At 35.0% G+C, this 14,998-nt stretch overlaps 1 protein-coding gene across 1 annotated transcript; it reads left to right on the top strand.

The window, feature by feature from the left end:
* Positions 1-2,807: 2,807 nt before the first annotated feature.
* On the top strand, positions 2,808-13,401 carry LOC111718218 (calcium-activated chloride channel regulator 2). The gene is made up of 5 exons (XM_023493756.1): positions 2,808-3,067; positions 6,777-8,348; positions 10,152-10,347; positions 10,878-10,988; positions 11,668-13,401. The coding sequence occupies exons 1-5, from the start codon at positions 2,903-2,905 to the stop codon at positions 13,032-13,034; spliced, it is 3,411 nt and encodes a 1,136-aa protein (XP_023349524.1). The 5' UTR covers positions 2,808-2,902; the 3' UTR covers positions 13,035-13,401.
* Positions 13,402-14,998: the final 1,597 nt, after the last annotated feature.

The raw sequence follows: 14,998 nt of genomic DNA, 5'->3' as shown, positions 1-14,998 counted from the left end.
TACCCCCGAGCGCAGTAAACCTAGAGAATGCCTCGTGCTCTTAAATATTACGAAAATCTTCACTCCACTCCACATTTACACCAGGGATAAAGATTGCAAAAAAAATCCGCAAAATATTGACAAAAACCCGCCAACATTTTCTACTTATTTATAAATCCTTCTGTTTTTGTTTTAAGTGAAGAATATCTAAGTTTGATATTTGATTAATGAAACCCCTGGACCTGTATAAATTAATGAACATATTCCTCAATAACATATACGTCATAATCAAATATATATAAATACAATTCTCCTACATTAGACATAACAGGGCTGCTAGGTATATACAATATACAAGTTTCACTCAGAACCTCAAGAAATGTTATGAATTAACTAGAAAAATGGGTAATTTTTACATACAGAGAGAACCAAAAACAATGGAATATGAAGACGACATTACTGCTATAATTAAGTGTATTTGATATTGTTATAGTCACTTACTAAGTCAATAATTAAGTTAACTGGGTCTTTAGTCTTTACACTGCACAATTTCTGTGTTTTTGTTCATTAGACTATTCTAAAGTCATATTTTGAGTCTAAAAGTCATCTTCTTATTCCAGAGCTTCCTGGGTCTCACTGTAAGATTAAAATTAATTTTATAATTTTATTAGAAAATTAAACATCTGACACTGTCTTGATCTTCTGTGCGGTAGAATTCCACTTGTCAGTTTCTTAGGAAAATGAAAATTGTGAATATTATTTCAATTTCACATATATCTTTTTTGGGCATTTAGAACGCTTCCCACCCCTTTTTCTATTTTTTAAACTCAATATTTCGAGGATTTTTCTGTTTAAATTGGTGCATTAAAAAAATAATAAATGTCTTTTTTTTCGGGCAAAACTTTTAATTTAAACCTCATAAACCTTTCCTGGGGTCATGATAGCTTAGTCCCAATCGGTTCAGCCGTTTTAACGTTTATTATTTATTCAGAATTGTAGAGTACAGTAAAGAGTACTAAGGCTGTATTTAAAGTTTTGATTGTATACAAGCTTTTTTAGAATTACAAGTTTGCAAGTAATCAAAGAGAAACTTCATTAATCTACATCTTCTCTTTGTTTTCATGTTTATGTTTATCCAGCTATTAAAAAGCTTGATATTAATCAACATTGAAATCGAAAGCGTCGTCATTGTATTGATATAAACGCCAACACTGTATAAAACGCCTGCACGGGTTTCTTTGAAATTTCACGGACTTAATCTTTGCGGAAAGTAAATTACTTGGAAATGGCAGATTTTCAAGCCATCTGACGACACTTTTTATACTTTGGCCTTTCATCAAACTCATATATCATCTGGTAACAAAACAAATATTACACGAGGGGTGGCCAGGTTGGGAGGGGNGCAATTTGATTTATGTAATTCAGAATGCAGGACGTTACTTTTAAACTTTCCCGGCAGGATCAATTCTTATTCCATTTTAGGCCTGATTCCTTTTAAGGAGATTCAGATTATTTTTGCACTTTTGCACTTTGCAATTTCCTAAAGATTTTGCATGGTTTGAGGAAAGTTGCCAAGATAAACCCAGTGTAACGGATTCCAAGCGCAATGCTCATGGGTTTAATGGATTGAATGACTAATCTACGGAAATTCCAATATAGTAAAGACCGCGTCTAGGACGCTCTGTATAATTTGCGAATTTTTCAGTTTTAAAACTGGTGGGTTTATTATAATATATGATTTAAAACTCACGATACTTCAGCTAATAGCGTATTATATTCAGATATATACAGTAAACACACACACACACAGCACACACACACTCAAACACATGAAAATTGATTTTCAAGAATGCCTGGCGCTTTGTAACTCAATTCTAAGTATGTTTGGGCTGTATCAGAATAAACTTAAATATCGTCTTTTAAATAATTTTCAAATGTATAATTTTCTAAATTCTGATCTTTTCTTAACTAACACAAGAAATTTTTAAAGACCTATTTATAACACTATTAATTTGGTTCGAATGCGCATGTTTTTATCGAGAAGGTTCAAGCGCGCCATTTTAGGTATTATTTCGTCAATCGGTGAAGCTTGGGACAAAATATAATCTAAAAAGGCGAGAACCTTCGAGATACAGAGAAAATTTAAGTCTTAATAATAACACGTCCCACCAAAGTAAAGTACAAGGTAATTTTATGAAATGTGATGTGTACTTGATGCAATTGTTAGTTATGTACATAATGAGCTTTTTAAGTAAAAAAAAACACAAATAAAAAATAGGAGTTAGTTATTTTACATTTTTATTAAGAAAATCCGGGAACTAATGAAAATAAAATAGGAAAATTAAGAAAAACAGGAAAAATGTATAAGGGAAGATGAAACATGACCATAAAGTTATGTAAAAAATTCAAACATTTTTATTTTCTGATAATGGTCAACTTGTAATTTTATGTGTTTTATTTTAATTATCTAGGTCCCCATCCATGCATATTAAAAGATAATATCCTTTGCTTAGAATTGTTATTTTTACCACCCCTGTATTTTAGTGTGCAATATGTTGAGGAAGAGGTATGTTTGGATGAAAATGCGGGACTAAAGGATACAATTTTGACCTTTTTCCTTCTCAACGTATTATCTGGGGCCTGTTTAGAGGGTTTCCAAGTGTTGTTCCTGGTGGCCTGGTCCGACCAGATTTATTTGGCCCGGTCTAGTTGCTCATCTTCCTTTACTTGGCCGTGAAGCTCGGTTAACATTCCTGTACCGTCCCGACCTTCCCCGTCTTCAAGTTTCCGTCCCACCGGGCCCAGCATCTCCTCTTCGTAAACCTTCGGTTCAACCAGTTGCGTTCAGACGCTCAAACAGATTAGACGGGAACCATAATGCTCCGTGATTGAACATCAATACAAGCTCATAAACTGATTCAAAATGGCATTTTTAAGTCATATAATCTTGTATTCTGCTATTGTGACGTGTCACCTAGGTTTGACTGAGATAGTTATGAGTGAAGGAGGCGGATATAATAATATTGTTGTGGAAATTAGTAAATATTTAAACGAAGATGAATGCCCAGCAATACTCAAAGGATTAAAGGTAAATTTAAAAATATTGCGGATTTTGTTCTTGCGGAAAAATAAACGGATTTGTCGTTGTTTTCGTTCGCAAATATTGATGCATCAATGATCTTTACCTGGGCAATTCACAATTTATTTGACAGTTTTTGCGATAATTTCTCCGTAACAAGGTTTAAGTTTTTGTGCATCAAATTCGCAAAATATCTGTAATTGACGCTCAAGGATATTTGAATGAAAAAAACGAAAACCTAAAAATATCAATATTTCGAAAATATTTATCATAGAAACTATAAAATAAACCTTCGATCAACAGTATCATGAACTAGGAAACTGTATTATGAACTTTGAGCTGTATCATGAATTAGGAACTGTATCTTAAACTAGGAACTGTATCATGAACTAAGAACTGTAACATGTACTAGGAACTGTATCATGTACTAGGAACTGTATCATGTACTAGGAACTGTATTATGAGCTAAGAACTATATCATGAAATAGGAACTGTATCCGGAACTAAGATCTGTATCATGTTACCCGGCTGTATCTCTGAACCATAGGTTCCAAGAAGCAAAACTCAAACTTCTCTCTGACTCATTTCTTGAAAAAACTAACCATCCTCCCAACAATACATTCAATACACCTACTCATTTACTTAGAACTTTCATTTACAAGGCATCTACCCTTAAACCGTTCTTTATGTTAAAGCGTGCCCAGAGATTTGAAAGTTCAATCTGATTTAAACTTTATAAGAATGCAATTTAATTTATGTAATTCAGAATGCAGGACGTTACTTTTAAACTTTCCCGGCAGGATCAATTCTTATTCCATTTTAGGCCTGATTCCTTTTAAGGAGATTCAGATTATTTTTGCACTTTTGCACTTTGCAATTTCCTAAAGATTTTGCATGGTTTGAGGAAAGTTGCCAAGATAAACCCAGTGTAACGGATTCCAAGCGCAATGCTCATGGGTTTAATGGATTGAATGACTAATCTACGGAAATTCCAATATAGTAAAGACCGCGTCTAGGACGCTCTGTATAATTTGCGAATTTTTCAGTTTTAAAACTGGTTTTTCGCATTTTAAAATCTATTCGACAATTCTTTCATGTTGCTTTTCACAAATTTTTCTTTGAATTGTTTTGTGGTCAGCAGTTTTGATCCAGTTTTTACTTGTCATAGAGTGGGACTGGTACACCTGTATAGATAGATATCTGGATACAGTGTAGGCGATTATATTAATACAATGAAGACGACTTTCGATTTCAATTTTGATGTTTGACAGTTTGATCCCATAAACATAGTAGTCAAGAGAAGCTTGTTAATGATCTAAACTTAAATAAAACTAAAAAGCTTGTTAATAATCTAAACTTTGAATAAAAAAGTCGTCTTTATTTTATTGATATAATTGCATACCACTGTTGCTAGATAGATAAGTAGATAGATCAATATATAGATAGATGGTAGGTAGGTAGGAAGGTCGGTAGATAGATAGGTACGTAGGTAGGTAGAAAAATAGATAGATACATAGGATACTACATGGTCATCTATACAAGCTCGGGGATATAATAAAATATTCATGGTAAATTCGTTCAGATTCTAATTCTGAATAGAGAGAAAATATTTTGGAAGTTTTGTTGACCTTGTTTAGAAAATCGTGACCTGTCCCATTAAATACATTCTTGTTTCCCATCCTTAATTTTACCCTTGTTGGTCTTAATAATATTCCTGAGGTTAACCTTGCGTAAATTTACGCAAATAGAGATGGTTCTTCGTCGATTACTATTATGCGTTTGTGGTTTCTCAAATTGTTCTTAAAATTCAATAGATGCGTAAACTAGAATTGCGTAAGGATCACGACACATGAATGCGTAAACTATTCACAGCTTTTGTGCTTTGTGCACGCGGCTAAGAAGCGCAAATATTTATGGTCAACCCCCCCTTACACATATTCCCCGCCATAAATTTTCCCTGATATAAAATGCCTAAGGTATGTTCCCTAGACCCTTGATGATTATTAATAACTGTTTTTAGAGGAATTAATGATACCGCTAAAAATATCCTTTTGGATGAAAATTGACCGATTGTACTCATAATAGAGGGTAGAGAAGGTAGAGAGGGTAGAGAGGGTAGAGAGGGTAGAGAGGGTAGAGAGGGTAGAGAGGGTAGAGAGGGTAGAGAGGGTAGAGAGGGTAGAGAGGGTAGAGAGGGTAGAGAGGGTAGAGAGGGTAGAGAGGGTAGAGAGGGTAGAGAGGGTAGAGAGGGTAGAGAGGGTAGAGAGGGTAGAGAGGGTAGAGAGGGTAGAGAGGGTAGAGAGGGTAGAGAGGGTAGAGAGGGTAGAGAGGGTAGAGAGGGTAGAGAGGGTAGAGAGGGTAGAGAGGGTAGAGAGNGGGGGGGGGGGGGGGGGGTATTCATAAGTAACACCTGAGGCTTGATTTCTAAAAAATTAACATTTTGATTAATAATAAAATTGGGTTAAAAATATTTTATTAGTTTTACAACTGTTCTACAACAATAGAAACATTAGTCTATAGTGTTCAACTACAATTATTATTATTATTTATTAATCAGATCAGATTTCTAGTATTCATTTATCTATCTATCTATCTATCTATAATTTATCTATCTATCATTTATCATCTATCTATCTATCTATCTGTTTTATCTATTTATCTATCTGTTTTATCTATTTATCTATCTATCTATCTGTTTATCTATTTATCTATCTTTCTATCTATCTATTTATCTATCTTTCTATCTATCTATCAAACTATCTATCTATCTATCTATCAATCTAACTATCTATCAATCTACCTATCTATGTATTTTTTTACTTTTATCGATCTAAGGTTAGCTTTTATACCCTGTATATTAATCTTTATAAGTTGATGTATGCCCAATGCTCATCAAAAATGATTTATCAGTTAAATAAATCTTAAGAATTCTGTCTCTCGCATTTCCAGAGTTTACTATGTCTCGCTTAGCAAATATGCATTCAGCAAATTCAATTTGTTTAGAATTTAATAATCGTAAAGATTATATAATTAAGACTTTACACGAAGAAAATGTTGTTTTATGCCTAATTTATGATATAATATAATACATATTGTACATAGAAAATATCTAATTAGCTGATCCGAAACATATTTAAATATAAAACCACCTTGAAGGGGCTGCAGACGTTTTTTTAAAGAGTGGCAAGTCTGATTTACAACAGTACCCTTTGAACCTTTATCTCCTCAACAATATTTATGGAAAACAAATATTATGGAAAAGAGTTGATTTTTAATAATTTCCTTTTCTTTAGTCTGTTGCATAGATCCTTGAACTGCAATGATAGAAAAAACTCCATCATTTGGCTCAGAGTTTAAAGTTTAAAGGGTACAATTGTGAATTGGAAATACCCGCTTTCAATGGTGGAAGAGTCATTTCGTGTACGGTCCCTTTAAATCGTTTGTTTTAAACTCGTTACGTTTATGCTTTTAAACATTTGGTAAATTGCGTCCAAAGAACTTTATGTACATTGTTTTGGTTTCAAGATATCTGAAACCTTCTCACAGTTTTTACAGTTGTAATTACTTTGTATACAACAGTTAAAATACTTTCTTTAGTTCTTGTTGAAGAGAAAAATACATTTTATAAAGTTTAGAAATTTTCTTTGATAAAAGACAATGAATTTTTGTTGTTGTTGTTATTAAATGAAACATTTTTTTAAAATTTGTTCTGTTTCAGGATTTGCTGGATGTTTCTAGCTTGAGTTTGCATAAATCCAGCTCAGGTCTATTCTACTTCCAGTCAATAACTGTCTTGGTTCCAGCCGACTGGAAGGATTCTAGCTGCGGCGTGAGTATACGAGGACCTGGGGCGGATACTCCATACGCCCCGGCGGATATCTACATAGAGAAGCCCGGAGCCGTTGGCGGATATCTGCCTTTAACACAACAGTCATCTGGATGCGGGGTTGGTGGAGACTTTATATCCCTCCCTCATACCTTCATTTCAAACCAGAATATCACAGACAGACAGGCCAGACAGTTTGTACATGAATGGAGTAAGTTCAGATATGGAATCTTTGATGAATCTGGGTTTCCGGGAGACTCTGTATATCCTGGATACTACCGGAGAGATGGAAAACCTCTCCCTGTTGTTTCCCACAACGGTATTCTGGCAGGAATGTGGTTAAAGAACGGAGAAGCATGCGACCCTACGGAATCAGCAGAATGTATCTTTACTCCGGAACCGACAGACGAGATCACCTGCTCTCTTGGGAACGGTCTTAACCTGGCCAATAGTTATAGATATTGTAACAGTTCAGAGTTTAAAACAACTCCGACAAAACAAGCAGTTTTGTGTCAGGGACTCTCTACGCAGGACGTTATTAGTCGTCATGCAGACTTTATCAAAGTGCAGTCTGGCACTGGATCCGGGATTGATCTAACTCCAGAGATAAGAATAGTACGCGGACCCCCTACCAAGTTTGTTTTGGCCATCGACACCTCAGCCACGATGAATGATCATTGGCGTTGGATAGTTAAGGCGGCGCACAAGTTTATTCGCTACGATATGCCAGTCAACTCAAATTTGGCTGTTCTTACCTTCAATGACAAGGCTAAAATTGAACATCCCCTCATAGAAGTTACCAGTGATGATATTCGGGGTCGGCTAGCTGATCTTATTCCTGTCAAATACCATCTCAGTACTGGAGAGAGAAGCTGTGTAGCATGCCTGGTTCAAACTGTGTTTAAAGATGTTCTGAAAAACAATATGGCCGGGGCTCACATCATCCTTGTCACCCACGGGAACAGGGAGATCAACACCGTTGAGATGACAGAGATGAAGAATCTTGTGATCAATAATAATGCAAAGCTATCATCTATTATTATTCCCAGTGATCGAAACGAATTTTTCGGAAATATAGCTGACTTATCCCAGGGTTTAAACTATCAGCTCTCCGACACCGGACATTCCATGGATTTCCTGTTTCAAATGAACTCTGCCTTCAGTAGTATCCTAAGACAGGAGAGCATCTACCCAACCGAGATACCGGAGCTAGTCCACCAGGCTGAGTACTACAGCGGGGACGAGGGGCTTAGCGAGGGCAGGTTCATCATTGACGCCACCTTGGGTCGGGATACTATGTTCGGTATCTATGTGAAGGATGAAGAGGATCATTTGATTAGATCTGTTCAGTTTACAGATTCAAGAGGAAATGTTTACGGCCCGTTCTCCAAGATGTCGTCTTCTTTTGACCGTGTTAACCTCAAAACGATCAATTATATTGGACAAGTTCCACCTTTTGGAGATGTAAGTATTTTTATATAACCTCCCCTTGACTTTCTTACCCCCCCCCCNTATGTTTCGAATCATTCTCTATCTTTCCATCTTGGTGCAACAAAAGAAGTGAGGGGGGGGGGTAGGATTCGATGATTTAAAGCCCCCCCCCCCTCATTCAACATAAAATAAAATTTTGCTTGTTGATATAATTTTCCCTGCAGCCCCTTGGAAGTTTAGGCTGTGCTGTCGTTCTATCTATGTCTATATCTATCTATCAGATATTCTATCTATCAATCTTCATGGCACTGTCATTGTATTCATAAAAGCATTGTTGATGAGTATATCTGTATATCAGTATATATATATCCTGTCACTGGACTTTATGTTTATTGTTGATGACAATACAATTTTATCCAACAGAATGAGATTTTAACATTGTGTTAAAGTCATAAGATTACAAGATAACAAATTTCAGGGAATGGAGAGTTAAAAAAAATGCGGAATGATTTAGCAACATTGGCACAACTAAATTCTTTTGAAGGGTGGGGGGGTGTTGGAAATAATGGGGCGTCCTTTTCGTCGCCCCCCCCCTCCCATTTGATGACTAAACCCCTTGATTTGAGTTTAATTTTTCATGTATCTCGGTTTGGTGTGTTTGTAGAAGGATGAAGTTGCAATATTACTCTGAACCCTACGTAGTGACAATACACAATCTAGATCTGATATCATTTTAAACCTTAAGTTAAATTCATATATAGATATTTATATAGATAGATAGCCAGATAGATAGATAGATAGATAGCTAGATAGATAAATAGTTAGATAGCTAGCCATCAAGATAGCTAAATGGCTAGATAGCTAAATAGCTAAATATATAAATAGCTAGATAGATAGATAGCCAGATAGATAGATAGTTAGATAGTTAGATAGATAGATAAATAGATAGTTAGCTAGCTATCAAGATAGCTAGATAGCTAGATTGCCAGATAGCTAGATAGATAGATAGTTAGATAGCTAGCTATCAAGATAGCTAGATAGCTAGATAGATAAATAGCTAAATATATAGATAGCTAGATAGATAGATATCTGGATACAGTGTAGGCGATTATATTAATACAATGAAGACGACTTTTGATTTCAATTTTGATGTTTGACAGTTTGATCCCATAAACATAGGAGTCAAGAGTAACTTGTTAATGATCTAAGCTTAAATAAAACTAAAAAGCTTGTTAATAATCTAAACTTTAAATAAAAAAGTCGTATTTATTGTATTGATATAATTGCATACCACTGTTGCTAGATAGATAAGTAGATAGATCAATATATAGATAGATTGATAGATAAATAGATAGATATATAGATAGATAGATAGATAAATAGAAGAAGTATGAGGTTCTAGGTTTAACACCTGATTAAATCAGATCATTCTCAGTATTAGAGGTTTTTAGTTCCCCCACGCCCTAAAACCACCAAAACTACACATTCTTTACACCTGCTGAGCTTTTAGGGACTTAGAGCTCTTAACATCGTTTTTACAAATGTTACTTTTTCACTTTAATATCCACTTTTTCTCTTAATCTTTCTTCTTCTGATCTTACTCCGTATTTTAAATTGTCTCTTTATTTGGATTGTTTTGGCTTTACTCCATCTTTTTAAAAACCTAAATCTACCATTTTAAATCCATAATCCTTCCTTTGTGAACTTTTTTCATTATTTTGAACTTTATCCATTATTTTTGCTACTAAATTAATTATTGTGAATCAAACCATACTTCATTATTTAAAAAAAACTTATTTTCAATTCAATTCTATTCTAATAATTTAAATATTTCAGTCTGCCCTGCTCGGTACAGAGTGGAAGTATAGAATAGAGTGGGATACTGAGGAAGGACGAACCAGGAAAAGTTTGGTTGTCCTAACCTCAAAACCCCGGAGTAAGGACGAGTCCCAACTTATCTCCGTGACCTCCTGGACATCGGGACGAGACGGAGAGGATCAACTTATTCGGGTTCTGGCTAAAGTAAGAAAAGGTAAGGTTAATTACTCTCAATAAAATCTAAAAAATCATAAATCGAACAAAACTTAAATGTTTACGACAATACTGGCAGGACTTTGTGGTCTTGTAGCTTCTCTAGTTTTCATTTTAAACAAACGATTTAGAAAACCACATTTATTTGGAATCATACTAGAAATTCAAAACCTTCCTGTTTAGATGGGCGGATTATTGGTAACTAATAATTTGGTAACTAACATTTTGGTAACTAACAACATGGTAACTAATAATTTGGTAACTTGACAATTTTGTATCTAACAATAGCAGGACTATTTAAAGATTTATGATTCACCAGGTTTATTAAACTTTCATATATCATTTACTTCTTATATATATGATTACATTTAAACTACATGCTTATGCAGAAACTTAAATTAGCGCATTAACTACATCCAGGTACTCCTCTATTGCTCTTCAATACGAGTAGTTTTAATTCAAAACAGTTAAAGTTTTAATCTAAAATTCAATTATGCTCGCTTTCATTTTCTTTATCATTAAATATTTTAGGTTTGCGACCTATCTTGAATGCTTCTGTTTATCTTGATGTAGAGATAGATACAGAAAATGGAACAGGACTGGCAATTCTACCCTTGCAAATGCTAGATAATGGACATGGAGGTAAAATTAGCAAAACTCAACGCTTTTTGCACAATTTACAGAATTCTAATATTTCTTGTATTTGGATGAGCTAAGGGTTTGGAATGAAGATATAATTTAGTGCCCGGCAAAACTTGACCGTATTTAAGCCTTTGAGGCAGTTTATCTGGTCAGATATCAACAAAAATACAACGTTTAACAACTACTTTTTTATTTCTTTAATGCAGTTTTAGATACTTTTCTCAAAAATTCTTGTTAAGTTGTTAGCGAAATCCGGGAACTGTAATTTCATCCTTTTTGCCGCAAAAATCAGAGAAAATGTGCAAGTTTTCCCCCTGGGGTATCATTCAGTATAATACCCCAGGGGTATTCACATTATTACTCATGGTCTCTGTTTTGTCTTTATCCCGCGGTATATTTCTCAGAACTCAGCTTCTGTTCTTTTCCTTAATATTGCGTGAACAGAGATTAGAAGATAGACTCGAGGGGCAGACTTTTCTTATAGATAGAATAGATAGATAGATAGATAGATAGATAGATAGATAGATAGATAGATAGATAGATAGATAGATAGATAGATAGATAGATAGATAGATAGATAGAACCGTGATATAGAATTCAAACGGTTTAGCTAGTCACATATTTGAATAAAACTAACCGTTGCAAGATTTACCATTTTTTCATTGACATATTTTTCTAGATGTAGATCTGATGTCGGGGGACGGAATCTACTCTGCAGTACTCACCTCCTATCCTAGTACAGGCAGATACAAGTTTACTCTCAGAGTGTCCGGAACCAACACAACCCTTTTTCCGGTCCAAGGAGCAATCGCTGAAACCGCCGGCGGTTCTGCTGTAAAGTTTGCGGCGGAGAAATTGGTTCCAACCGGCGAGTTTTTCCGTACCGTCTCCGGTCCTGTTGAATACATAGCCAAGGTTCCAGATACAAGAACTATTCCTCCAGGCAAGGTGACGAATCTAGAGATTCAGGTTGGAGAGGAGGGACGACTATTCTCCTCGTGGACATCCTCCGGGGGAGATTTAAACTCCGGGTCTGTCTCTGGATACAGGTTTGTCTACTCCGAGGATATCTCCGAACTGCTGGATATCAATGCTGAACCTAGATCTCTGATAAACCTGGATTTAAATCAACCTGCTGGTGTGCTCACTACTCAGGATATTCAGTTCCCGTACTACGAGCAGGATTACTATATTGGACTCATCCCTGTGGACTCCGACGGAAACCTTGGAATGATCTCGAACCTTGTTCATGTTTTCCTTCCTGCCCCTCCCTCCCTACTCCAGGATGCTGGTCTCACATCTCCAGCTCCCAGCCTCAGTATTCTCAACTCGGAGAAAGATTGGATCATGGTTGGAGTTATCTGTGGTATCCTCCTCGTTCTTATCGTTATATCCGTCGTTAGTATCTCATACTTCTGTTGTATGTCAAGGAAACCGCGACAAGAGAGAAAATCTGCGACAGGAAGTGTCAGCGATGTTCATGTCGTCAGCTCTGGGTCCTCAGATCATACGGACGGGACGGATGCGGGTAGTTTTGACTCCGATATGAAAAACTTGAGCGGTAATAATATAGTTACTGGATACGATCCTAGAGATATAGAATTTGGACTCCAGTATACAGGATCAAGACATCTGGAGGTTGAAACCCCAACCAAAGATTCTGGAGCATCCACCAGAGCTACTCCAGTTTATTGGAGCGCATCCCAGCTCCTCTCTAAACTGGAGGAGGGAGGTTCCTATGCTCCGGAGTATAGTTACCACTACTCTACTGCCTCCGGAGTAAAACTCTCCGATCAATCCCGTTCCATAAACCTGGAGGTTGCTCCCCTACCTACAGAGTACCTGGAGAACAGATCAGGAATCCCAGAAGAATTTTGTGTAACTGTTAGTAATCTTCCAAACAGATACACAGATACAGACAGATATGCAGACAGCCAGGCTACATCTGTTATCATGACAGACAGTTTCAGGAACTCACACAGATCTAGAGATAGGGCTCTCCCCCCTCCTCTCTACCCTAAACCTAAGAATATAACCCAAGTTTAAAACAAAGTTAAGGGATCTTGCACCTGAATATTCAGAAAAACTCTCACTGTGATCTAGTCCTAATTGTGTGTTAAAGTTTGGATTTTATGAACCTTAGATCATTTTGATTCATATATGTATATATGAATTATAATTCAAAAGTTACATCTTATGAAAAATGCGATTGAAAGTTCAGTATTATTAACTCAAGCTCAGTGTTATAATCCAAAGTTTAATAAAGCGAACTTGAACATTTAAAATCGACTTAAACTCCAAACTTGTTCGTCCTTCATAGTATTGTGATGTAAATGTAATCTTAAACATAATGTTATCTTTTTGATTACTGTTTTTATACAAATCATTATGTTAATAAATCATTGAAGTTACATCTTTCATCTGGATTTTATTTGCAACAATTGCACTGTGCAATAAATAATACAACGATACTCATATTTGAATGCGCAAATTTTAGTTTTCGCATTTTTAACTTAAGAAAAAACATATTTTCGTACTATTGGCAAATATCTTTGATTTCACAAATGAAATGAGTCTTTGTCACAAACTCAAATTTTCTTTTTCCTTTATCTAATATACCTTATTGTTTAAACCAACCTTTGACATTTCAAACTTAGATTTTTTGATGTACAGTTATGTCATGTCCCACCTACAGTTTAAAACCTGTTAGTTCATCCGTTTCGACGTTTATTTGAAACAAACTACCAAACATAAACGTTATGTACTCTTTTAAGTTCATGCAAACAAATTGGATGAGTTTTATTCTTGCACTTAAATATAATAAAATATCAGAATAGATTTTGCTTGTTTTTGCGCATTTTTCATGGAGATTTTTAAACACGCAAAATAACTGCTTTTTGCTAAAATAGGTTAACTTTGGTGCGGGGGGGGGTCATGCTGAGTTGCATTTTAACCCTAGTAGGGGTTCACTAGGATTTGAACTAAACTATTCGAATTTTTGGAGATTTTAACGAAACCAAGTTTTAACCTGGAGTGACGAGAGTCAAGGGTTAAAGGACGTGAACAAAGCCAAGTTTTTTTACACAGAAAATATATTTTCTTTAAAACAAAACCTAGCGCACGATACAAGGCATCAGGCAATTTTAAAATTTAAACTTTTGCAAGAAAAAATTAGTATTTTTTTTTAATAGAAAGGTATATTTGAATTTTGTAATTACATCATTTTTTGACGTTGAAACATATTTTTGTATGAATTTTTTCTTTCATTGGTTAAAACAAAAACACTTTTGGATTTTGAAATAAAACATTTCCAGGGTTGAAGCTTTTTAAATGTAGTTGTGTGATGGATGAATAGATGAATATCAAGTTAAGGTTTGGGTTCTAGAGTTCTCAAGCTGTAAAGCACACTCTGAGATACCAACATTTAACCTAACCTGACCCTAAACCTTACAAACAGGGGAGAATCTACACAAATTTTCACCAAAAATATCTTGTCAGAAAACTATTAAAATGTATTTATTTTACATAATAAAAATAAATTTTTTTTTCTTCATAATTTAAAATCTTTAAATACAAAAAATCTGATGATTTAAAATTTGTAAATATTTACGAAATTAAAAAAAAAAATTTAGAATAATATAAATCCCTGAATTAGCTGCGATGCTTCGTCTAATATATGTTGAGAGCCACGATTCGACTTTATAATCAGCTTTAGAAAGACTTAAAATATATTTATTCCCACCAAAAACCAAATATTCACAAATTTTCAGAATCCACAATCTAAAACAAGAATTCTTCGCGGAAAAAATTATGCGCAGTTTTAGAAACCGATTTTTGTGGATTTTTGTTGTATTCTTGCCTGAGGGCACACCCATGGTTTGTGGATAGTTGCCAGAAAGGATCATTTGAGAGAAAACTATGCATGGTCAAATTTATACATTTTTACACAGGTTTACACATTTTAAGAAATTCCACAAAATTGGCAGAGGCGTGTGAAGGTGCTAGTAGAG

Source organism: Eurytemora carolleeae, unplaced genomic scaffold (assembly GCF_000591075.1).
Source record: "Eurytemora carolleeae unplaced genomic scaffold, Eaff_2.0 scaffold1156, whole genome shotgun sequence".
Classification (NCBI taxonomy): Eukaryota; Metazoa; Arthropoda; class Copepoda; order Calanoida; family Temoridae; genus Eurytemora; species Eurytemora carolleeae.
This window is presented reverse-complemented; position numbering and strand designations above follow the sequence as displayed.